The sequence below is a fragment of the Acinonyx jubatus genome, chromosome B3, assembly GCF_027475565.1.
Source record: "Acinonyx jubatus isolate Ajub_Pintada_27869175 chromosome B3, VMU_Ajub_asm_v1.0, whole genome shotgun sequence".
Lineage (NCBI taxonomy): Eukaryota > Metazoa > Chordata > Mammalia > Carnivora > Felidae > Acinonyx > Acinonyx jubatus.
This window is the reverse complement of record NC_069386.1, coordinates 139,845,868-139,869,260: the sequence shown is the minus strand read 5'-3', so window position 1 is coordinate 139,869,260 and position 23,393 is coordinate 139,845,868. Positions and strand designations below refer to the sequence as shown.

The window sequence follows — 23,393 nt, the reverse complement described above, 5'->3', positions numbered from 1 at the left end:
CGTACAGCTTTGGGAGGACCGAAGGGTCAGTGGCTGTAAAGTTCTTGTAGCCACTCCTGGCAGGCAGTGAGGCCCTCTAAATATCACCGCTCCGACTTAATTCATCAGTGATACACGTTGGCTCGTTTCCAGTTCATAACAGAAAGGCCTCCCATAAGCCTGCTTTGGGGGGTTTTGTCCTTTCGGGGGAGCACACTCAGAGGGGGACGGCTGGGTCAAAGACACCTGCTCTATCCATAATTTTCACACACTTTGCCACTGGGGCAGGATTTGGAGAGGCGGAGGAAAGGCAGTGGGGTTTCTGGGCGAAATGGTTCAGGGGCCCGGAGCGGGCCCGGGGGCCCAGGCTGGCCCCAGAGACTGCCAGCCTTGGCATTTCCAGAAAATGGGCCTCCACAGCCAGGAGAGCTCAGGGTCTCACCCAGCTCGCTCTGGGACCGAGAGCAAGCCACGGACCCCCCGAGCCACGCTTTCTACGTCTATAACACGGGACAGGAGACGAGAGTATACGCACTGGGCCTGGGCCCTGCTGTGCATTGATCTACATAACACCCAGCTGGTTGCTGCAGACCGCACGGCCCCAGGCGGTGGGTAAGAATGCACCCATCTTTGGAAGGAAGGGGTCTCTGGGTGTGGCTGGCGTGTGGGTGAGATGAGCCCCAGACCCAGTCCTTCTGGACACCCTACCCTTCCTGACATCCCGAGCGGTTAGGGCCCGGGGCCTGGGGTCTCTAAGCCTGTGTGGCCCCCTCCCCGGGAGGGAGGGACCTCAGGGCTACTGAAAGGAATCTAGTCAAAGCCCCCCCGCCCCCCGCCCCCCAGCCAAGCTTACAGACAAAATTCACAGGTGTCTGCGCTTGGCCCGAACTCTGTTTTGCTCGGTTACAGGACCCTCCCTCCCTTCTCAGAAAATAGACCACAGCTACAAAACATATTCTTCCCTAGCCTGACCACAGCCCACATCCCGGACAAGCCCCAGACAGAGCCCCTCCTGGCACCCTCCTGCCCTACCTGGCCACGTGTGGACCCCTCCCCACCCCCCACCCCTCCACGGGCACAGCTACAACCCTCCCACATCCTTCCAGACCCCTCAGAAGGCCCCTGACAGAAACTCGGGGCCGACATCCCTCCTGATGTCTGGCCCTTACCCCCCTCACAAGGGAATCCCCTCCGTCCCCACTCATGCCTCTACTTGGTGCGATTATAGGCCACTCGTGTCACCAGCCACCCCAGCAGCTGCAAAGCATGTAACAGAGCGCTCCCCGCTGCCTCCCTGCCGGGGCACTGCCTTTACCCCTGACGTTGGCACAGGCTTCAGACTCAAGCTCCCGGCCCCCTGGAGCCACTCCCGAGGGACAGACGGGGACACTGTGGGCCAGAGACAAAGAGCAGGCGGGAACCAGCAAGGAGAAGAATTCGAGGCCCGCTCTGCCGTGATGACATCGATGGACTCAATCTCCTAGATGCAGTTTCTCTATCTCCGAACAGGGACAACAGCTACCCCGGGACAGGGGTTGAGGGAGGTAAGGACCGTCGGGGCTCCTGAGGCTAGGAATCAGATGCGGCAGGGGTGGGCTCAGAGGGCCGGCCAGCAGCGTCAGGCCTGACCCCGCTGCTGACGAGTCCCCGAACTGTCGCCCCCTTCAGCTCCCGGGCCCGGCCCTGCCCACACCCTGGCCGTGCCTCTTGCTCCCTCGGCACCCAGGCCATAGCTCAAGCCCTTCCTGTCCCGCCTCTTCCAGCATCTCCCAGACCGTGGCAACCCCTTCAGGCCTTGCCCGGGAAGCATCTTGAACCCTGGAGTGCACTGGCCGGAAGGGCTGAGATGGTTGCTGGCCCGGGGTCATAGGTGTTGCATCTGAACAAGGTGACCTCTGATCCCTCACCCCCCCATCCAAGATGCAGGGAGTTGGACTGAGGAACAGGAAGCTCTCTCCAAAGCGGGACCTGAAGCCTGAAGCCTTCTGCCAGGCAGGCATTCGTTCACCCGCTCGTTCCGGCGTGCGTGTTCTCGTGCAGGCCTCGTGCTGGGCACTGGGGTCCAGAAGTGGCCTAGATGCTACCCTCGCCCCCCTGCAGGCCCGGCCCGGCCGGGGAGTATATACTATCTATTCTTGCATAACAAATTATCCCCAAACTTAGCAGCTTCAGATGCCAAATATTTATTACCTCACAGTTTCTGAGGGTCAGGAATCGGGGAAGAGCTTGGCTGGCTGGCTATGGCTCAGGGTCTCTCGCGAGGCTGCGGTCAAGCCGTGGGCACGGGCTGCACCATCTGAAGGCCTGACGCAGGGCTAGGGGGACCCCCTTCCAAGGTGACTCTCTCGTGTGGCTGTCGGCTGGAGGCTTCGGTTCCTCAACGCAGGGACCTCTCTACAGGACTGGTCCCCACGTGGCTCCCAGCTTCCCCCGGAGCCGGTGATCCAAGAGGGAGAGAAAGGGGCGGCCACAATGCCTTGGTGTCTGTCTTGTAAGTGACACAATGTCATTCCCAGCGAATATTTTTTCTTTTATTAAATTTTTTTTAAATGTGTATTTTTGAGAGATTTTTTACTCATTTTGAAAGAGCAGGAGCAGGGGAGGGGCAGACAGAGAGGGCACACAGAATCCGAAGCGGGCTCCAGGCTCCGAGCTGTCGGCACAGAGCCCGACGCGGGGCTCGAACCCATGCACCGCGAGATCATGACCTGAACCGAAACCAGGAGTCAGACCCTTAACCGAGTGAGCCACCCAGGTGCCCCCCCGCGGACCCAGTGAATATTTTCTATTTACTAGAAGTGAGTCACTCACCGTAGCCCCACACTCGGTGACAGGTACATTAGGAAGTGGGGAGTCTAGAAGAATTAGTTGGACGTGTTTTCAAGCCGCCACAGAGAGCCAGGGATGGAAACGGGTAGGTGTGGCCAGCCTGTCACAGAGAGAAGCCAGTCTCCACTGGGGCAGTCACAGAGGCCTCCAGGAAGGGGGGGCACAGCTGAGCTGCTCGGGGAAGACGGGGAAGACGGCAGGGACTCCCAGGAGCTCAGGTGACCGGGCATCCCCCCACCCCCACTGGACCAGCAGGGAGTGGCCTCCAGGAAGCCCCCTGAGGGCAGGCTCACTAGGAAGCCCCTGCTGTTACACAAAGACGCTCAGCTCAAGGACAGACGGGGTAAAGGAGAGAAGCGTGCCCCCCACCCTCCACTTGGAGGGCAAAGCCCCCCATGAGGGGGGTACACCCCAGAGGCACGCCTGGCCCCCAGCCAGCCCCACGTGCCACCCGGGGGACCGAGGACAAGGACTCCAGAGAGCAGAGCCCGAAGCAGCAAGGCAGGTGGGAGAGGAGGGACCATCCACATGAAGCAGCCCCAGGAAGATGCTGCCTGGCCGGGCGGCGGCACAAGGCCCTTCCTTCAGGGAGAGGTTCTGGAACAGGGGGGACTCCAGCTCCAGGATTCTGGATTCTAGGATGCTGCAGGCTTTCTCTCTGTCCCTTCCTCCGCCTGTTTCTGGAGCTGCCCCAGGCTCCTCCCGCGTCTGTCCTCCCCGAGGGCCTGCCTGCCACATCGGACTGTCCCCACGCGCCTCTGGGCTCAGTGTGTGTCGTTCTCTGTCCGCCGCCATGCCGTCCCCCGCCTTCCGTGGTGTCAACTCCAGCTCACCCTGCCACCGGGACCACGGCCCAGGTGGGGACACACTGCCCTCCTCTGGCCACTGCCCTCGGGTGCCCGCCCCTCACACAGGCCATCCGCCCGGGTCAGCGGTCTGCTCTTCCGTCCCCCAGACCAGACGGTGTGTGGCCCCAGGGAGGGCACAGCCAGGCGGGCTCACGCGGGGCCCCAGCGCCAGCCCAGAGGGTGGGCTCCAGGAGGCCCGTGCCCCCACGACCTCCGAGTGGGCGGCAAGCACATGCTGTCTGCCTCACCTGGCTGAGAGCCTCCGCCCAGCTCCTCTGTCCTGACCGGATGGCCCGACCCAAGCTGCAGACCACCGCTGGGGCCCCCAGGTCCGGCACTCTCGGGCAGGCCCCCTGCAGGCTCTATTTTTATACTTGAAGCATTTGCCCTGCGTTTATTTATATCATTCCCATCTTGAGTTTCTGGTCATCTCACAACCTGGCCGGAGCCGGGGCACCTGGGTGGCTCAGTGGGTTAAGAGTCCGACTCTTGACTTCGACTCAGGTCATGATCTCGCGGTTCGTGGGTTCAAGGGCCACATCAGGCTCTGTGCTGACAGTGCAGAGCCTGCTTGAGATTCTCTCTCTCTCTCTCTCTCTCTCTCTTTCTCAAAATAAATAAACTTAAACAACAACAACACTATCTGGCCAGAGCCTCCCTCGCTCTGGTCTCTTGGTCACTCCAAAGCCAAGTGGGTTGCGGCTGGTGCCCAGCACAAGGGAGGCCCACAGCTCACCTGGAGAGGCAGCCCTGGGGAAAACTATAAAATTTCCAGTGGAATGAACGTGCAAGAGGCCCACACAGCATGGTGGCAACTTTGGGGTTGACTCAATTTAAGCAAATCGTTTCAAGTCTACCTAACAAGAGAACTCTGGGCACCATGAACTAGTGAGGACAGTGGCTGCCTGTCTCCAAGGGGTCCCAAGCCCTTCAGCCTCTGAGGCCCAGAGTAGAAAGACTCGCTTAGTCGGGGGGTGAGTCGCTGTGAGAGTGGATGGGATAAGAGGGGCGGAGGCACAGCCCCATGGCAGCCACATGCTCGCTGGGGGAGAGACCCGGAGGGTAGTTAGTTCTCATCAGTGCCAGGCAGCCAACCACAGCTCACGCCCCAGTGCCCCCCAGCCCCCAGACCTGCTCGCTGCAGCCTTCAGAAGTTCTGGGGCCAGAGTTTCCCCTCCCCGGCTGGACACTTGAAGATGCCTGTAAGAAACGCCAAATACCTCAGCTGAATAATTAAGTCAACTCTTCTCTTCCGTTTCCTACAAAAGTACCTGCCCCGTGGGGCTCTTTGAGTTGCTCTGGCCCCTAGGATCCTCCTGAACCCATTTTACAAATGAGGACACTGAGGCCAAGAAGGCTCACAGGGTCACGCAGCCAGAAGGGGCCCAAGTTGAGACTGCAGAGGTCAAGTTCCCGAACCTGTCCTTGGAGACAGTCTCAACCTGTGGCCACCAGAGCCACCTAAAAGCCCCGGAAGGGGCCACTTTCAATGCTGGTTTCTCGGCGCCTGAGGGGCTCAGTCAGTTAAGTGTCCAACTCTTGATGTCAGCTCAGGTCATGAGCTCACAGTCCGTGGGATCAAGCCCCAGGTCAGGGCTCTGCACCAACAGCAGGAGCCTGCTTGAGGTTCTCTGGCTCCCTCTCCCTCTGCCCCTCTCTCACTGCCGCATGCTGTCTTTCTCTCAAAATAAATACACTTAAAAAAACAAATGCAGGTCTCGAGCCCCCCTGCTCCCTAAGTCTGATTCCTTAGGTCTGGTGAGGTGTGTCTTAGCCACATTTCTGGGGGGCTCCATGCCGGAGGTCTAGAATGGGGAGCCTGTGGCTGGGACCATAGGGCAGGACGGGCCAGGGCCCCACTCCCCTCACCCAGGCCTGGCTCCTCAGCTGCCCGCTCACCCCCTGCCAGAGCTGTCAGGCTGATCCCAGCTTTTGAGTCAAAGCAGACGGGCAGGGTCTGGCTCTGCACACACACACACACACACACACACACACACACGCACACACATCCCAACCCAGGTCCCATCCTGCCCCTCTCTCAGGCTCCTCCTTATCGGGCCCACTGCAGCCTAGAGGAGAGAAACTTTGTTTCTGAAGTTTTTAATTCTAAAAATACACGTTATTATTTTTGTAATGCTTATTTATTTTCAAGACAGAGAGAGTATGAGTGGGAGAGGGGCAGAGAGAGAGGGAGACAGGGGATCCGTCGTCCCAACTGGGGGCTCAAACTCACAAACCGTGAGGCCATGACCTGAGGCGAAGTAGGATGCTTCACCGACTGAGCCACCCAGGCACCCCTCTAAAAATACACTGTAGGAAAAACCATCACCCAGAACCCCCACCAGCCCTCACCTTCTTCCCAGAACACGCATCCCTGGAGAAGGGTCAGGCTGTCGGCCGGGAGGAGCCTCCCGCCTGCCTCCCCTGCCACCCAGGGTCCGTCACCTTCCATGGCTCTGGCCATTGAATGATTCTGTCCCCCCACTGGGCACCTAGCTTACTGTTAACAAAGAGGACAGAGAAGGTCCCTGCCCTGGTGGAGCTTACATTCTAGGGGAAGAGAGGGGATAAGCACATAGAGCAACAAATGAAGTCACTCCGGGAGCTGAAAGAAAGCAGAGTGTGGGAAGAGGTGGCAGACTCCCCAGTGTAGACGGGGAGGACCAGCCAAGCCCCTTGTGCGCAGGTGAGAAGTGAGCAGGGGCGCCGAGTCCAAGTGAGTGGGGAGCCAGTTGACCGTCCTGCCCTCCCCATCCCACCTCACCTGTCACTGAAACAGCCCCTGTCACTGAATCCAGCAGATTCAGGGGTGGGGAGAACAGAGGTGATTTTCCTTTCCTCTTTTCCTGCTGGTGTTTCTGATTCTTCCACACTGGATCCGTCTTGTGTAGGAAATGATAAAAGCTGTGCAAAATAGAAACCGCACCATGTACTTGACGGTGACCTGGCTTGACCTCCGTCCCCTGTGACGTTCCCTCCCTCACTGGCTGTCCTGCTCTGGCCTTGGACCGCCCCCCCCCGCCCCCCCGCCCCTTAAAGTTTAGGGTCTGGGAAGAGCCCTGCAGGGAGGCTTTCCCATGCATGGGGGTGGGGCCTGGGGCTCTGTGGAAGGTGAGGAGTTTGAAAACATCATATTCTGTGCTGTAATGTATCCTCAGGAAATGAAACAGAACGTGCATAGAACCCAACCGCTAATGTGTAATTGCAGGCTCCAAAAGATGGACACGTGTAACTCTTTGCGATGACTTCCTCAATTCTTTCTGGTCTCTCCCTAACCGCCATGGGAGCCCCTGGAGGTCAGGCTGCTGACCCCCAGGAGTCAGGGCTCCTGCAACCTGCCTCAATTATGACACTAACTTAAGGGCACGTGCATTCTCTTAAGGCAAAAAAAAAAAAAAAAAAAAAAAAAAGTAGCTCATCGTTGTTTCCTTATCAAATGCCCCATTATAACTTTGTGACTCACTGCCTCATTAAAGTACTTGACTTTCTACTCAAGCCCCCCAAAACACGCTGCGGGCATTTTGCTTTACCTCTGGAGGCCTTGGCAACCAAGGGACAATGTGTTCGTAAGGGTGGGTCTCCTGGATGTAAGTTTAATCATCATGGCCTTGGAGGCCTCCAGCCACAGTCAACTCCCGCCCCTGTTTTGGGTCTGGGCTTCTCCTGGGGCCCACATGCTTTTTTTTTCCTGGCTCCTCGAGGTCAGAGGCTGGCGATATTCAAAGCCAGGCCTCCAGACCCCTAGTTCAGGGCCCACCAGCCATCACGAGCACTGGACTAGGAGTCAGCAGACCTGGCTTTGGGTCTCTGCTTAAGGAATGTTCTATTTAGATTCCAAGAAGAATCAAAGGAAACCACTAATGATCGTTGGATCCCTGGTGGCCTTGTATCACCATAGTCACTACTTACCTACCCCTGAGAAATCCCCTCCTACCAGAAATATATAATCTTTAAAACCTTGGGTATATGGGGCACCTGGGTGGCTCAGCTGGTTAAGCTTTCAACTCTTGGATTTTGGCTGAGGTCATGATCTCACAGTTTGTGAGTCAGAGCCCCGCTTGGGGCTCTGGGCTAACAGCACTGGGGCCTGCTTTCTCTTTCTCTGTCTCTCTTTGTCTCTGTCTCTCTCTACCTACCTACCTCTCTCTCTTCCCCTCCCCTTTGGAAGTGTTCTTTCCCTCAAAAAAATAAATAAACCTGAGAATAATAAAAGAATAAAACCCTGGATACATATCTATTGTAATCCCCATCCTTCTTCCAGAAATGGTAACATGAGAATAAAAGAACTGTGGTCTGCAATCCGGAAACACGCAGGTCCTGACCACAGAATCTTGAAGAAGGAAGTTGAGCCGCAGGCCTGACGCTGTTATCTGACTCTCGTTGTGCAGGAGAAAGCGCCCAGCCAAGTCGAGTCCCAGCCGGACAGTCCAGACTTCACAAGGCGCTGGGGAAGGAGGGCAGGACACGTCGCTGAACAGGACACTCCCCCAAAGACCAGGGAGGGGTCCTTGTCACTGCCAACCTCAGGGACTCTCCAGGCGCAGGACCTGGCTCCTCCTCGTCCCCCTCGTCCCCCGCGGCCCAGCGCCCTCCCACTTGGGCCGGCTCGCCCAGTCCTTCCCGAGGCCTCCCTTGTCGAGGCCCCGCGCCGGCGCCCTCCCTGCCACCGATGGCCTGTGTGCGCCCGTCCAGGAACCTGCCCCGATCCGCACCCCTCCGCGGCCCAGCAGCGCGCAGGCAGGTGCGCGTCCCCGAGGGGCGCCCCACAGCCCCCTTCCCCTTTCCAGCTCCCCGCCGTCCCGGGACCCCGCGTGCGGGCCCAGCGGGCGCGCAGGCGGAGGGGCGATTCGCCGCCCCAGGGGTATCACAGCTAGTTGTGTCGGAGCCTTGCAGGGCCCTGGCGCTCCGCGCCCCTTGACGCGCCCGTGTCCCCATTACACGGGCAAGGACTTGAGGTTGGGAGGCCGAGTCGGGATCCGGACCCAGGCCCCAGGTTCAAGAGTCCAGTCCAGAGCGAGCACACCCCGCCTCCCGCTCAGCTGACCCGTGTCGCTCACGCCGGGAGGTTCCCACCCCTGCACAGGCCGCCGTCAGACCCCGGGCTCCCGGGCCCAGCCCCACCGTCCCAGCACCGCGCGCACCCGGCTGCTCTCCCCTCCGGAGCCGCGCGGGCGGGCGCACGAAGCACACTCTTTGTCTGCGGCGCCTGTGCGCCTCCCCCGCCCGCCACGTCCACCCCCCGCCTGGCCCGCCCCGGACACGCCCAGCCAATGAGGCGCGGCGGCGGCGCGCAGGGCCCGGGGTGTTGTCCGCGCCTCGCCCGCCCATTGGCTGCGCTCCGCACCCCCGCGGGAGCCCGGCCGGCAGGCCCGAGGGGCGGGGCGAGCGGCCCGAGGTGCGGGACCACTGGCTGCGGGCGGACTGCCGCGAGGGCGAGCGAACCGGCCGGCCAGGGACGGGCGCCGGCGGAGGACCCGCGCTCTGAGCCGCCGCCGCCGCCCCCTGCCCCCGGCTGGCCCCGGGCTCCGCGCCAGGAGGCGGCGGCCAGGCCGAGTCCCAACCGTGCGAGCCGGCGGGACCCCCGACGGCCACCAGCCCGGCGAGGGGCCAGAGGAGAAGGACGAGGAGGAAGGGCAGCCTCGCCGGGGGCCCGGCCATGGCGCTCGACTTCCTGGCTGGATGCGCTGGGGGTAAGCAGGCGGGCGGCGCCCACCCGGACCGCGCGATCTCGGGAGGCCGGAGCCAGGCGTGTGCGGGATGGGAGGCCGGCTCACCTAAGGGCGCCGGGCTTTCCTCGCCTGAAACACGGGGGTAACGATGCTCTCGTCTCACGGGGCTCTCGGGGACGTGCCCAGACAACAGGCCGGGAGGGCGTCTAGCACGCCGTCCGCGAGGGCAGGTGGCGTTCGAGTCCTTCGGGGCTCGTCCAGACGAGAGGTCTGGGGCGCCGGGGCAGCACCGTGGCTTGGCCAAGTGGGGGACCGCCAGGAGGACGTCCCGCCGCCCGGTGCGCCCCGCTCGCGCGAGGCCTCGGGCGCATCTCCCTCCCCGGTTCCCGCACCCCCGGCCCGCGCCCGCGGCCCCAGAAGTTGGGGGCTGGCTCCACCCCCTTCGCCGCAGGTGTCTGGGCGGGGCTGGGGCCACAGGAAGACCCCCTAGGGGGCTGGCCTTGGAAGGCCCAGAAGGGCGCCGGCGGCCCCTAGGGCGCCGAGTCATGCTTTGGGCATGCCTCACCTCCCTAATCCGTTCAGGGAACTGCTGGCGGGGGGTCTCCACCCGGGTGGCGGAGTGGGCCTGACACGCGGTGTGGGCTAGCCCTGTGCTCACGCGTGCGTGTCACCGGTGCGGGGCACCTTCACCCAGACCAGGCTGCTAGGGTCCTCCCCAAGCCTGTGTCCCCGGGAGGGCCGCTGTCAGTGTGCAACCCGGGATATGCCATGGGACGACTCTGGGCTTGGAGCCGGCCGGGCACTTCCCTGTTTGGCCTTTAGCTTCTTTGCTTTTACTTGGAGAGTTAATTTATTTAACGGGTATTAACTGCGAGCCGGGTTATGTCATTCCCCAAGGAGCTGACAGAAGAGCTGGCTGCATGGCCCCAGGCCTGGTCCTGCTCTGACGGTGGATGTCCCTCCTCCAGCACCTGAAATTGCTTTCACTGTTTATCCGCTTGGGTTTGGCGTTGGGCACCCTGGAGGAAGAGGAGTGACAATGGCCTGGGGCATTTAAGCCTCTGATTTCAGCTTCCTGCTCTGGGCAAGAAGAGACTGGTGGGGAGGGCAGTGTGCCAGGGAAGCGATGTGTGTCAAGAGATTTAAGAACTTCCCAGCCTGTTACCCAATCAGGCCTCAGGAAACCACCGGGCTGGAGTCTGCTGAAGGGGGAAGAACCCCAGGGCCTTTCGTAAATGTGTGAATTTCTCCCAAGCCCAGGCCAGAGGAGACAGGAGCGGGCAGCCTCTGCAGATCCGGGTCTCAGCTCCCCGGTTCCCCTCCCCGCTCTGGTGACTGCACCTGCCACCACCCCTGCTGGCTCCTCCTGAGCCCCCAAACCCTCCTCTACCCACCCCGCAGTGGTGGCGCAATGAGGCTGGACTGCCCCACAGCCAAAGCCCCTTTCCAGCTTCTTGGGGAATGTGGGTTCTTTCCCCAGAGGAACAGGATTCCTTCTGATTTCTCCCGGGTGTCCTGGGAGCTGTGGGGTTTGAGGTGGAACTCATCCTGAGGCCAGGCCTGCTTAGGGACCCACCCCACCCCTAGACACACGGGTTCAGTCACTGTAGGCTCTGTGCCCAAAAGGCCATGCCTTCCGCCCTCCCTCACCGAACCCACCCAGGAGGGATCCTGTCCAGGCTGCAGGGTTGGGGCAAGGTCAGGGTCCAGCACCATGCGGAGCTATGGGCCCCAGCCCCTTCCCCCAACCCCGAACTGCCCTACTCCCACCCAGGGGCAAGCCTGGGGCTGCTGGTGGCACCTACCCTGCTGTGAGTGGAGGCCTGAGTCTCCCAGGCCGGTGAGAATGGCAGTGGCTGCCACAAAGCCTCTTTGTGAGGGTTGTCGGCTCCCGCTCCCCTGAGATCCTCTCCTGGTCTTATGTGACCCAGGAGAAACCTTGGCCTTGAGAAGTGGAGGGACTAGTGAGACAGTGACCTGATTGTGTCCCTGGCACGAAGTAGCCTGTGCAGAGGGACTGTCTAGGAACTGGGCGCGGGCCGCGCCCCCACCTCAGCGCCTGGCCCTGGAGGCCCCCGCCTCGTTACTTCGGCTTGGGCTCTTTCAGACCTGGACCCAGAGCAGGGGAACGACGGTGCTTCTCCTCGGCCGCCTGGGGTTCCCTCTAGATTCAGATTCCTGGGAGGGAGAGCGGTACGTCACCTCTGATTGGTGGAGTGTCGGGTCACGTGTTCAATTTCACCCGCGGGGAGGTGGGACAGGTGCCTTGATTGACGGCATCCCGGCGCTCACGCGGTAGGAAGGTCAGACTGTCTGCCTTTGCTCCGCACCAGGGGGTCAGTCCCAGGCGTGCAGCCCGCCAGCACCCTGTGCCCCGAATGGGGGTCTCCCTGCCACGTGCATGGATAGGAGGAGGCGCGGCTCCGTGGTGGGGCCGGGAACCCTGTGTGGGGAAGACAGGTCTGCCATCCAGGTCTCCTGCAACGCCTGCCTCTGGGACCGTCGCCCCCCACTCCTACCCCAGAGGGCCCGGCGGTGCCCCGAGAAACCACCGTGTGTAGGGCAGTGGGCACTGGCTGTGGAGGTGGGAAAAGGATCTCCTTGTGGTGCCTCAGCGTCCTGTCGGGGCGCTGGCCTGGAAGGGCTTCCCCGTGAGGTTAAAGGGTAAGGCTTGGCAGGACTGGAGGCCCTGATGGGGGCAGGCCCGCTCTGTTCCTGTGAATGGGGATGTCCTGGGTGAAGGCACTCAGCCCCTCCCCTGAGGGCATTGAAATCAGCCTCTGGAGCGAGTGGCAGTGCAAATGGCTACCATTGGAGGTCTTGGGGGGGCCTCCCAGCTGAGGCTGGGGGAGGGGGAGGGGGGGGAGAGGGTGGTTACCCCTTCCATCCTGGAGGCTGATGAAGGCTGGAACCTGAGAAGTCTGGGACCAGAGCCAGGACCCGCCACCCACAGGAAAGGGACCCCCAGCATTTCCGGCACCAGCTTCTTGGGGACCCCACAACTGGGCCTGGCTGCAGAGGGCATGGAGGTCCCCAGGTCTCCGCAGCTGCAGAGAAGGGAGGTCAGACAGCATACCCCCAGGCAAGTGTCAAGTCTCTAAAACCCAGGGAAATCAGAGCCCAAGAAAATAAGTTCTAGAACTAGGCTTTTCAAATTTAGAAAATTCACAACATGCTATGACAGAGAAGGTGGATCTCAAAAGATAGAAACAAAGTGTGTCACAGAGGACCAGAGGCACGGGCACGGAAGTCTTGAGGGAAGAGACACCTCGGGGAGGTCTTTTCATCTTCCTGTGAATGTTAGGGGTTCCAGAAGGAGAAGAAGGTCTGGAGATGAAGATTACGATGAATAAACGATAGTGGAAACTTCCTCTGATCAGAAAAAAGGCCTGAGTGTGCAGAGAGAAAGGGCTGGTGTACCAGGCAGGGGTACTTAAAAAAAAAAGAAAAAAAAAAAAAAGAGACACACCCTTGGCATCTCCTGGTGACATTCCTGAAATCTGCAGATAAAATCTCAGAGGCTTCCCGATAGAATGCATAAATTACTGACAAGGAGCAAAAAACGTACCGGCAGCGGATTTCTCAGCTGTGGCACCAGAAGCGAGAAGATTCTGGGACACGGCCACCCTAATGGCCTGGGCCTGGGAGCCTCACCAGAGCACAGGACCATTGTTCCCGGATGGTGTTAAAGAAATAGACTCTGTAGGCTGTTTCCTCATGTGTTAACCTCCGAGGAGAGTAATCAAGAAAGGCTCCAACAAAATGGCAACTGATCGGGGTAGAGACCCCAAGAAAGGGGGTAGAGGGGAGGAAGTGAGGGAACAGTTCTGAATCTCGTGGGGTCTAAGTGGGGTAGAAGAGGAAGCTATCAGAGTTGGAAACCTTGTTGGGGCGGCTCTTACTGGGCGGGGGGAGGGGGAGGGCAGCGGGGGGGGCAGAGAAAGCCTTCGGGGGGGGGGGTGACAGTTCTTGTCCTGTTTCCACATAATGATTAAAAGTAAGAAACAAGAAGTAACCTTTAGCCGAACTTAGACACTAGCGGAAAGCGGAGAAGTGGCGGGTGGCCCGAAGCAGCCAACATGTAGAAAGACAAAGGGAAGAAATAAGCCATTCACGTAAAATGAGATGGAGTCGTGTCAGATGTCCCGTCTCGGCAGAACCGGAGGAGCCTCCAGACGGGAGCGGCGGAGAGCGGGAGCTCGCTCCCAGGAGCATCGAAAACAAGGGAGTAGGACCAGGTTGAAAATTAACCGTCACCAAACCATGCCAGGCGCGCGCAACCAGAAGGAAAGCGGGACTGGCCAAGTTCGCGTCAAACACAGCGGATCCTAAGGTCCAAAGCATGAGACAAGGTGAGGGGGACGCACGACAACATGCAAGTTGTAAAGAGGCGCGGTGACTCCCGCTAACCGCTGGGCGCCCACCACCCTGATGAGCAGCCCCAACGGGGGGGCAAAAGAGGTGAGCGGGGAAGGAGGAGGGCTCCAGGCCCAGGAGGTCTAGGCTGCAGTCCTCGCCTCACCACTCTCTCGCCATGCAGCCTGGACATACGACTTCCTTCGGCCTCGGGTCCCTCATCTGTAAAACGGGCTCATAGTCCTTTCTTTACATGTGAGAGGGAGAGTTAGTCCACATGCAAAACTGAGAACAGTGACCAGCAGGTAGAGATGTTAATACTGTCTTAATTATAAACACTCCCAGCGCTAAGAGACCTTTAAGAGATTCACACACAAAATTCTAGGGAGGAGAGCGTGGGAGTCGAAGCCACCTTCACCTCACTGAGCCTCCCTTTCTCCTTCTGTGAATGGGGTCACGAGGTGCCTGATTCCCAGCGATAGTTACACCTGAACAGCACTCAGGACTCAGAAAAGGGTTCAGAAGCCAATTTGGAGAGTGATGAGCCTTTGTCCCCTGAGGTTTTGGGGTTTTGGCAGAGGCTGGACCGATGCATCCTTGCACGTGATCACAAAGTCCCGAGCAAACTCCCCGGGTCCCAGGCAGCTCCCACTCGGGGAAGGGAGTGGCCAACCAGTGCCTGTGCTGCCTGGGCCCTGGGTCAGTTTTGGGGGGTGTGGGGGGGGACTTGATGCTCTCACCTGCACAGGCAAGGGGAGTGAGCCACAGACCCCGAGTCCTTTGGGAGCTTGGCCAGCTGGTGAGTGGCGGAGGGAAAAGTCAAATCTGGGTGGCCCTCTGACCCCAAGTCCACAATCCCTGGGCCCCCCCCCCCCCCCGCCACGCCAGGAGGTGTTTGGAGCAACGGGACCATCTCAGAACTAGCGTGTGCGGCTTCCGGGGGCCAGCTGTCCTCAGGCACACGGACCAGTCAAGTGCAGTGGGAAGCGGGGGCTGGAGAGACCCCAGCGTTGGGTTGGACAGATCCAGGCTTGGCCTCAGGGATGTCATCCCCCACACCCCACTGCTCGTGCAGGCATGAGGATGAAGGAGCCCACAGGGTGCCTGGCACACAGTAGGTGCTTGGTAAACGGCTTTTTCCCCTCCAGTCCCATGGCTCCCATGGGGTCCTTGCAGGAAGGCCCCTGTGCTACAGGTTTCTGAGGCATTTGGGTGACATGCCCCTTTCCTCCCCCAGGTGTGGCAGGCGTGCTCGTGGGACACCCGTTTGACACAGTCAAGGTGAGTCTCTTGTCACAGTTTACTCTCAGGTCTTTGGGAAGGGGCAGACACTGGACATGCACAGGGCCGGGACGGCTGGAGTCCCCTTTCCAGTGACTCCCCCCCCCTTTTTAAAAAATATTTATTTTTGAGAGCGAGCGAGAGAATGAGTGGGAGAGGGGAAGAGAGAGGGGGACAGAGGATCCAGAGCAGCTTCTGCGCTGGCAGCAGACAACCCGACGTGGGGCTCGAACTCACGGACCGTGAGATCATAACTTGAGCTGAAGTCGGACACTCAACCGACTGAGCCACCCAGGCTCCCCCAGACATCTTTTTTTTTTTTTTTAAGTCTGTTTATTTTTTTAAGAGCGAGCGAGCATGAGCGGGGTAGGGGGCAGAGAGGAAGGGAGAGAGAATCCCAAGCAGGCTCCGCATCATCAGCACGGAGCCTGATGTAGGGCTCGAACCCACGAACCGTGAGATCATGACCTGAGCTGAAACCAAGAGTCAGACACTCAACCAACTGAGCCACCCAGGCCCCCAGACATCTTCTTGAAAGAAAGAGCAGTTCAGAGAGAAAATGCAGAAATACAGAAAAGCCAAAGCTGGTCAGTATTTCCCATGAACGTGATCTTCACAGAATGATCATCATTGGCACGAAACAGAGTGTTTCCCGAGGGCTGGTGTCCACTTGTGCGGAGTGTGTGGCCCTGGGCCAGGCGCTCAGTTAGCCAGTTTCTCGTCGATAAACTGTCCAGATCCAGGAGGCTCAAAACAGAAACAAAGGAAATCCACGTCCTCCAGCTGGAAATTCCCAAATCAGAGTCTCTCCCTGCTGCTGGGGTCTTGTGTCCTCACACCGGTCAGGTCTGGACCTTTCCTTGCCGGCTCCCACCTGGGACTCAGGGCGAGCTGGAAGCAACAGGGCACTGGGCCAGACCTTGTGTCCCACTGTAAACACTGAACTTGGCACCTCATCCTGCTGGAGCGAGGGTAGAGCTAAGGCAAGGATGTCATCCCTAGCTGGGGTTGAGGTCACTTCCTGTCCCCTCTTTTTTCAGCAGAAGCCAAGACGGTCACTGGCCAAGAAAAGGACTAGGAACTCAGGGGCTGCGGTTTCCTCCGGCACAGGCATGAGGGCCTAGCTTTATGTATTGGCTCTGACCTTAAAAGTTCTGCCCTAGGCCTTGTACAGCCCAGGCCTCCGGCTAGCCAATCTGCTGTGTGACCTCAGGCCAGTTGCTTGACCTCTCGGCCCAGCATTCTCGTTGGCAAACTGAGGGGTTAGGCAAGATTACGGAGGCCATCGTGGTGCCCTGTGCTCAACAGTATAGTTTGGGTTGCGTGAAAGGCTAGTTCTGAAGAGCACAGATTTTCTTCCAACCCATCGTATGCAAGTTAGGCGGGAGGCGGAAGGGCCACGCTTTCTTACCACACGGCGACCCCTGCCCTACACAGGCCTGCCGAGAGCCTGTCCACACAGCTGCCTGTGCACTGCCTAGCTGGCCGTCCTGTGAAGCCCGTCCACAGGCCAGAGCAGCCCAGGGCAGCCTGGCACTGTCCACGTTACGCTTGTGGTCACATGTTGTAAATGCCTCTGTATCCAGCCAAGAAGTGACTCTGGATTCACTTCCTCAGCCCAGTTTTGCAGGGGCCACGCCCCTCTGAGCTATGACTCAGCCTGGGCAGCCCCAGGCCCCTTCAGCTAGCCCTTGCCCCCCTCCCCCCAGGCTGAGGCTCCCGCTGGGCCCCCTCATCAGTGCCCCCAGGCTGGGAGTACTTTGTCCTGGGGTCTCTGTCCCTCTAAGCCCCTGGGTGATTTGGGTGCAGGAGCCTCTCCACCCCACTGGGATCCTCTCCTTGGACCCCTCTTAGCTTGCGCCTGGAGGGTGGTCTTTGAAGAAATCCATTGGGTGACTTTTTTTTGGCCACTGTGGCCCAGCAGCATCACATCTAGGCAAACCTGTCTTTAAAAAGCCAATCTCTGGGGCGCCTGGGTGGCGCAGTCGGTTAAGCGTCCGACTTCAGCCAGGTCACGATCTCGCGGTCCAGGAGTTCGAGCCCCGCGTCAGGCTCTGGGCTCATGGCTCAGAGCCTGGAGCCTGTTTCCGATTCTGTGTCTCCCTCTCTCTCTGCCCCTCCCCCGTTCATGCTCTGTCTCTCTCTGTCGCAAAAATAAATAGACGTTGAAAAAAAAGAAAAAGCCAATCTCTTTTTTTTTTGTTTTAATTTTTTTTAATGTTTATTTATTTTTGAGACAGAGAGACAGAGCGCAAGTGGGGGAGGGGCAGAGAGGGAGACACAGAACCCGAAACAGGCTCCAGACTCTGAGCCGTCAGTCAGCACAGACCCTGATGCGGGGCTTGAACCCACAAACTGGGAGATCGTGACCTGAGCCGAAGTCAGACACTTAACCGACTGAGTCACCCAGGCGCCCCAAAGCCAATCTCTTTTAATGTTTATTTATTTTTGAGTGAAAGAAAGATAGAGCAGGAGCAGGGGAGGAGCAGAGAGGGGGAGAGAGTGAGAATTCCAAACAGGCTCCGCACCGTCAGCACAGAGCTCGACTCAGAGCTTGAACTCACGAACCATGAGACCATGAGCTGAGCTGAAATCAAGAGTCAGACGCTCAACTGACTGACTGAGCCACCCAGGAGCCCCAGTCTTCTTATGGAGAGGAAAAACCCGTCCCCAGTAATCACCACTGTCACCCAATGGTGGTGACCCGTCTCATTCTAGTTATGGGCTGGTACACTCATTTGGTTTAATGTAATGCTGTATTACTAATGGCCATTATTTTTTACTGGCTACTTTCCATTATGAAAGTTAAACCATTCTCATTAAAAGAAAATTGGAAAATGTAGAAAAGCCAATTAGTGCCTTATACTGACAAATCTTTTTGCACATTTTGTACACCTCCTTCAGGATCTTACTCTCTCCGTCACATTTTCTTCGTTGGCTTTCTATTACAAAAGTAAGGTAGGCTGTAGAAAAAAGTTTTAACCATCATAGAGACATATAAACTAAAAAGAAAAAAAGTCCTTCATATAGACCCTTCCCCAACCCTTGTTCAGATTTCTGTTTAGAAATCTGAGCAGAAATGTACTCAGACCCATATATATTCCTTGCTTTTAGCAAAAGGGGGATTTCCTTCAATAGCTCTGTGGTGGGTTTTTTTTTGTTTTTTTTTTAATGTCCTATTTATTTTTGAGAGAGTGCAAGCAGGGGAGGGGCAGAGACAGAGAGGGAGACACAGAATCCGAAGCAGGCTCCAGGCTCCAAGCTGTCAGCACAGAGCCTGACGCGGGGCTCGAACCCACGAACCGTGAGATCATGACCTGAGCCCAAGTTGGTCACTTAATCGACTGAGCCACGCAGGCGCCCCCGTGGTGGTGGTTGTTTTAACTGGAATTTGACACATGTAGAAAAGTGCACGCATGCTAAGGGTACAAATCTGTGAATCATCATGAAGCACACACCTGGGAAACAAGTAGAACAATGTCCCCTCCCCCCATCAGGAGCCCCCCCAGTCCTCCCAGCAACGCTTGCCCTTTGTCTGGCCATCCACTCTCCTAACTTCTTTTTTAACGTAAGCTCTGTACCCAACGTGGGGCCCGAACTCATGACCCCAAGATCCAGAGCTCTTCCGACAGAGCCAGCCAGGCACCCCCACTCTCCTGACTTCTCACACCATGGTCCCGTTTGCCTCTTCCCGAACCTCATGTAGTTGGACTTATGCTCCAGAATGCACGAGGGGACACCCGTGTCCCACGTTGGTTCATGCTGTCTCATGGCTGGGACATCCGCTGTGTGTTCCCAGACCCTTGGGACTGGGATTTGAGTCCAAGATTTGGCTTTCCTCTTCTTCTCCCAGAATCAAGCCCCTGTCCTCAGACACACTACCTTCACACCTGTTTCTGTCCGAAGGTAGTTTTCTGTCCTACTGACTAGACATGACTGTAATCAGGGACGCTGGGGGTAAAACCACTTTCACCGGCCAGTGGCCAGCCCAGGGCGGGGGGCGGGGATGGCGAGGTGGGTGGGGGCTGGCCCCGGGGGCTCCACACCCGGACGTACTGTTGAAATTTTGTGTTGCTTTAATGGCCTTTACTTTCTGAGCTAGGGGCTGCCTCCGTCCGTAGCAAAAGTGTAACTTTGTTGTAGGTGAGCGTAAGCCTCGCCCTGGAGAGCGCTAGTAAGTAGACCAGGTGAACCGGACCCTTCTCTGTCCTCGCCGAACCTGACCCTGGGCCTGAACTGCACCCTGCCACGCCCCTCCTCCCCACCCCCCCAGAGTCCCCTCCCTGAGGAGCAGGGGACAGGTGAACTTGGCCCAGCGCAGGTCGTGGGGCGGGGGCCCAGGTGGGGCTGGTTGGGGTCTCTCAGCCGTGTGGAGAGCTGGGAGCCCTTCTGGGCGTGTGACAATCACCACTTGTCCGGGGGCGGGTCCACCAATCCGAGATCCCGTCACCCCAAAATGTTCACCTCAGCTCTAGGTATTACAAGACCTGGGCCCCATTTCACCCCCAAACCTAGTCCCCCAAGACACCTGGCCAGCAAGCACTCGTCCCAGGTCCGGGGGTCAGAAAAAAGGGGAGAGGGGCCTCTGCGCTCCCTGTGGGACCCGAGCCTGGCCTCAGCCTGGGCCTGAGCCGGTCCAAGCCGCAAAGACTGGAAGCCACTGTCCAGGTAGGTGTCTGAATGAAAGTGCAACCCACAGCGGGGACGGCCGTACTTCCTGTCACTTCTGCTACCACGGCCCACTCAGTGCCCGTGTTGGGGGCTGCGCACGCGAGAGAAGTGTTCCAGGTGGGACGCCAGACCACGGAAGGGAAAACGAAAAGCCCTCACGGCACAAAAACCACCCAGAGCGGCGTTCAAGGTGATCCTATGTGATCACTGTTCGACAAGCACTTCTGCCTTTCTCTGAAAATCCACCCCTCCCCCCACCAAGAGCCGGCAGCAGCAGCCAGCCACAGGGTGCGCTCGGTCGTCAGCGCCTCTGGGGGCCGTGGCCACCAGCCGCAGAGGTCCTCCTGTGCGGAGATGGTACGTTCGTGTTCTTAGAAAACGTTCTTTTGTAAGTGCACTTAGCCATAGAAGGCCCACTGGAGGGCTCTCACCAGCCAGCACCACCCCCCCACACACACTCTGGCCCCCACCAACACAGACGAGCTGCCCATGTCGCTGCAGAGGACAGACAGCCTGGGCGGAGTTGCAAAACATCTCAGCCTCAGTCTTCCCATCTTTGAAATGGGAGGGACAAGCGCCTGCACCTCGGCTGGTGATTCCAACGTTAGGCCCTCTGGTGCTGCTAGGCACAGAGTGGCATTCATGCCATGGCCCTGGCTGTGGTGATGATTGCTGAGTCCGCTCCTGAGAACGTGACTTAACCTAGCTCCCCCCCCCCCCCCCACCAACCCCCGGGACCTGGATTCCAAGTTCAGGAAATGTGCTCCTGCTCCGAGCCATGGGGCCTGAGCGTCAAGCCCAGAGATAAGCTCTGGGGTCAATCGAGAACACTTTTTTCACAGTAAGAGGTTCTGGACCACAGGGCTCCAAGGGTGGCTGGGCGTGAGCCCCCAGGCCCCGAAGGTGGTGACGAGGTCCTGCGGTCGCTAAGGAGGCCATGAGCTCCTCTCCTGTCCCTGCTTTGTGAACTCACGACCACTATCCGCACAAGGGGCTACTGGCAGAAATCAGGATCCCTCAGCATCCGAGCCTCCTTGCCTTTAACACCCATGGAGGCACTGCCAGCCCCTGACGAGGGGAGCTGAGTGATAAGAATTAGGTGAGAAGCCCCCTCGGCACGGGCCATGGTTTGCCACCGGGACAGTGGGGAAGTCCGGGGAGGTGCATCGTGCAGAGACAGTGCCACAAGAAGCCTGGGACGTCTGAGATCCTGGGGGCCCTCTACCCCCTGTGCAGTTTGCCCACTGACACCCCCTCACTGAAGAGGCAAGGACGCCTGGCTCTGCCCCATCCTGGAATCCCAAAAGCCACAGAAGGCTGCTTGGCTCCCTGGCGCTCCCGGAGAGGGAGACTCCTGGGCTGTCCCGAGTGCTGGGCCGCGGCAGCCAGGAGACCTCCAGCCCCGCCTGCCCACCTTTCACGGGGCCCTGTCCTTCCAGGTGCGGCTGCAGGTCCAGAGCATGGAGAGGCCTCAGTACCGAGGGACCTTGCACTGCTTCCAGTCCATCGTCAAGCAGGAGAGTGTGAGTGGCCTGGGTCTGGGAGGTGGGGGGAGGGGAGGATGAGGGTGGCCCTGAGACACCGGCCTCTAGGACGTTTTGGGCGCCAGACCACAGAGCTGGAAGCGAAGGTGTCAGCGGGACTACGGGCAGATCAGCACTTTGGAAATGGGAAGGTGTGAATGCCCAGACCTCGGACATCGGGGACACTGGTTCTGGCAGGATTCTGCTTGGTCCTCCCGAACCCGCGGGCTGGGCTGGGGCCGCCCTCTCCCCACCCCTCCCCTCCCCTCCCCTCCCCAGGCCCCAGGCAGGAGCGCACCTGACGCGCCTCTGTGTGCCCCGCAGGTGTTGGGCCTGTACAAGGGCCTGGGTTCGCCCCTCATGGGGCTCACGTTCATCAACGCGCTGGTGTTCGGCGTGCAGGGCAACACCCTGCGGGCCCTGGGCCGCGACACGCCGCTGAACCAGTTCCTGGCCGGCGCGGCGGCGGGCGCCATCCAGTGCGTCATCTGCTGCCCCATGGAGCTGGCCAAGACGCGGCTGCAGCTGCAGGACGCGGGCCCGGCCCGCACCTACCGCGGCTCGCTGCACTGCCTGGCGCACATCTACCGGCAGGAGGGCCTGCGCGGCGTCAACCGGGGCATGGCCTCCACCCTGCTGCGCGAGACGCCCAGCTTCGGCGTCTACTTCCTCTCGTACGACGTGCTGACGCGCGCGCTGGGCTGCGAGCCCGGCGACCGGCTGCTGGTGCCCAAGCTGCTGCTGGCGGGCGGCACGTCGGGCATCGTGTCCTGGCTGTCCACCTACCCCGTGGACGTGGTCAAGTCGCGGCTGCAGGCCGACGGGGTGCGGGGCGCCCCGCGCTACGGCGGCTTCGTGGACTGCGTGCGCCAGAGCTACCGCGCCGAGGGCTGGCGCGTCTTCACGCGCGGGCTGGCGTCCACGCTGCTGCGCGCCTTCCCCGTCAACGCCGCCACCTTCGCCACCGTCACCGTGGTGCTCACGTACGCGCGCGGCCCCGAGGCCCGGCCCGAGGGCGACGCTGTGCCCGCCCCGTCGGGGCCCGGCCTGGCCCAGCCCTCCAGCCTGTGAGGCCGGGGCGCGGAAGCGCCCCGAGCTCCGGACCGCATCGGGCCCGGGCTGGATCCCACGCGCCGGCGAGGGGCGCCCTTGGCCGCAGGCTCGACGTGCGCGGTGTCCTCGGCCGTGAAATGGGGGGCCTCACACCCGCATCATGCACTCCCCGAGCGCAGAGGTGGCGCCCCGCGGCGCCCTGCGTGCACCAAGCCCGTTGCTGTTACCTGGGGAGTCTTCCGGAAACCCAGCCGACACTCCAGCCCTTTCCTGGGGTCCGGGCCGACACCACCGCGGGGTCTTTGATGATCCACCCGTGGGCTATCCAGTGACTAACTCCACCCGGCAGAGCCCCAGGGACACTTCTTGGCCACCTGTCCGTTCTCTGTGTTAGGGACAGAGGGGCAGCTCCACATAACTCCTGGTGTCCCAGAATACTCTGCCGGTACCCCCCAGCTTCTCCGGTTGGCACGGCTGGGAACGCTGTTAACTGCTGCCACTCCCACTGGAGGGTGACCTGGGGGACCCGCTCAGAAGCTTGGGGCCGGCGGGCGGCTCCGTATTAGCCTAGGGGTTGGGGGACCAGCCACTGGCCACCGGGACGGAAGATGGACAGTTAAGTCCAGCTGCGGAGGGGGGAGGGCTTGCCACCCTCTAGTCCTCAGGCTGCCCGTCTATATAATGGGGACACGGGTCAGCTGCTGTGTGGGGCTCTGGCCCGCTACCACTGGCCAGTTCCCTAGGATGTGCAGCAGTCATCGGGGATGTGGGTATAGGAAGATCCCCACTCCCCAGCAAATGAGGTCTCTCCCAGGGAGTCGTGCTTGGTGTTCCCGTGAGGCCACAAAGGAAGGGCTGTTCGTGGGCACAGGTGTGGCCAGTGTGGGCCCCTCTGGGCCAAGTGGGATCCGAGCCTGTGCTCCTGGGACTGTGAGCCTGGGGCAGCCCCAGCACATCTGGAACAGCATGGCCGTGTGTTTGGACAGGGAGGCGGATGGTTTTGCACAGGTTGGAAAGGACTGTGGCCTCCTTTGCCCTGAGTGGAGCTCAGCCTCTTGGGCCATGTGATACGTTCTCCCAGGAGGCAGACTGGGGTCAAGGATGACCAGACTCTAATCCTATTCTTGTGGTGTCATTGCTGTATAGAAACCGCTGAAGGAATAAACTATTCTTTGTTTTCTTAA

At 59.7% G+C, this 23,393-nt stretch overlaps 2 protein-coding genes across 5 annotated transcripts in view; one reads left to right on the top strand and one right to left on the bottom strand.

The window, feature by feature from the left end:
* Positions 1–9,729, bottom strand: part of SLC25A47 (solute carrier family 25 member 47) — a 20,741-nt gene extending 11,012 nt beyond the window's left edge. Inside the window, exon 1 of one of the 2 annotated variants that reach the window (XM_053224932.1) lies at positions 9,431–9,729. The gene's annotated coding sequence lies outside the window, so the exon portion shown is untranslated. Of the gene's footprint in view, positions 1–2,169; positions 2,460–9,430 lie in introns of those variants that run through there. The other variant, XM_027066608.2, reaches the window with a different exon arrangement.
* On the top strand, positions 1,330–23,393 carry SLC25A29 (solute carrier family 25 member 29). 3 transcript variants are annotated; one of them, XM_027066612.2, is made up of 4 exons: positions 1,330–1,523; positions 14,919–14,962; positions 21,073–21,156; positions 21,481–23,393. In XM_027066612.2, the coding sequence occupies exons 3-4, from the start codon at positions 21,094–21,096 to the stop codon at positions 22,225–22,227; spliced, it is 810 nt and encodes a 269-aa protein (XP_026922413.1). In that variant the 5' UTR covers positions 1,330–1,523; positions 14,919–14,962; positions 21,073–21,093; the 3' UTR covers positions 22,228–23,393. The 3 variants fall into 3 exon arrangements, with proteins under 3 accessions (XP_026922413.1, XP_026922412.1, XP_026922410.1); XM_027066611.2 differs by lacking the exon at positions 1,330–1,523 and adding an exon at positions 8,046–8,397; XM_027066609.2 differs by lacking the exon at positions 1,330–1,523 and adding an exon at positions 8,977–9,346.

Bases quoted from the DNA above. Each gene is read 5' to 3' on its own strand.
- SLC25A29 (XM_027066609.2), top strand. From the start codon at position 9,313: ATGGCGCTCGACTTCCTGGCTGGATGCGCTGGGG. The intron at 14,963-21,072 runs GTGAGTCTCTTG...CTGTCCTTCCAG, and splicing joins ACCCGTTTGACACAGTCAAG to GTGCGGCTGCAGGTCCAGAG. The intron at 21,157-21,480 runs GTGAGTGGCCTG...TGTGCCCCGCAG, and splicing joins CCATCGTCAAGCAGGAGAGT to GTGTTGGGCCTGTACAAGGG.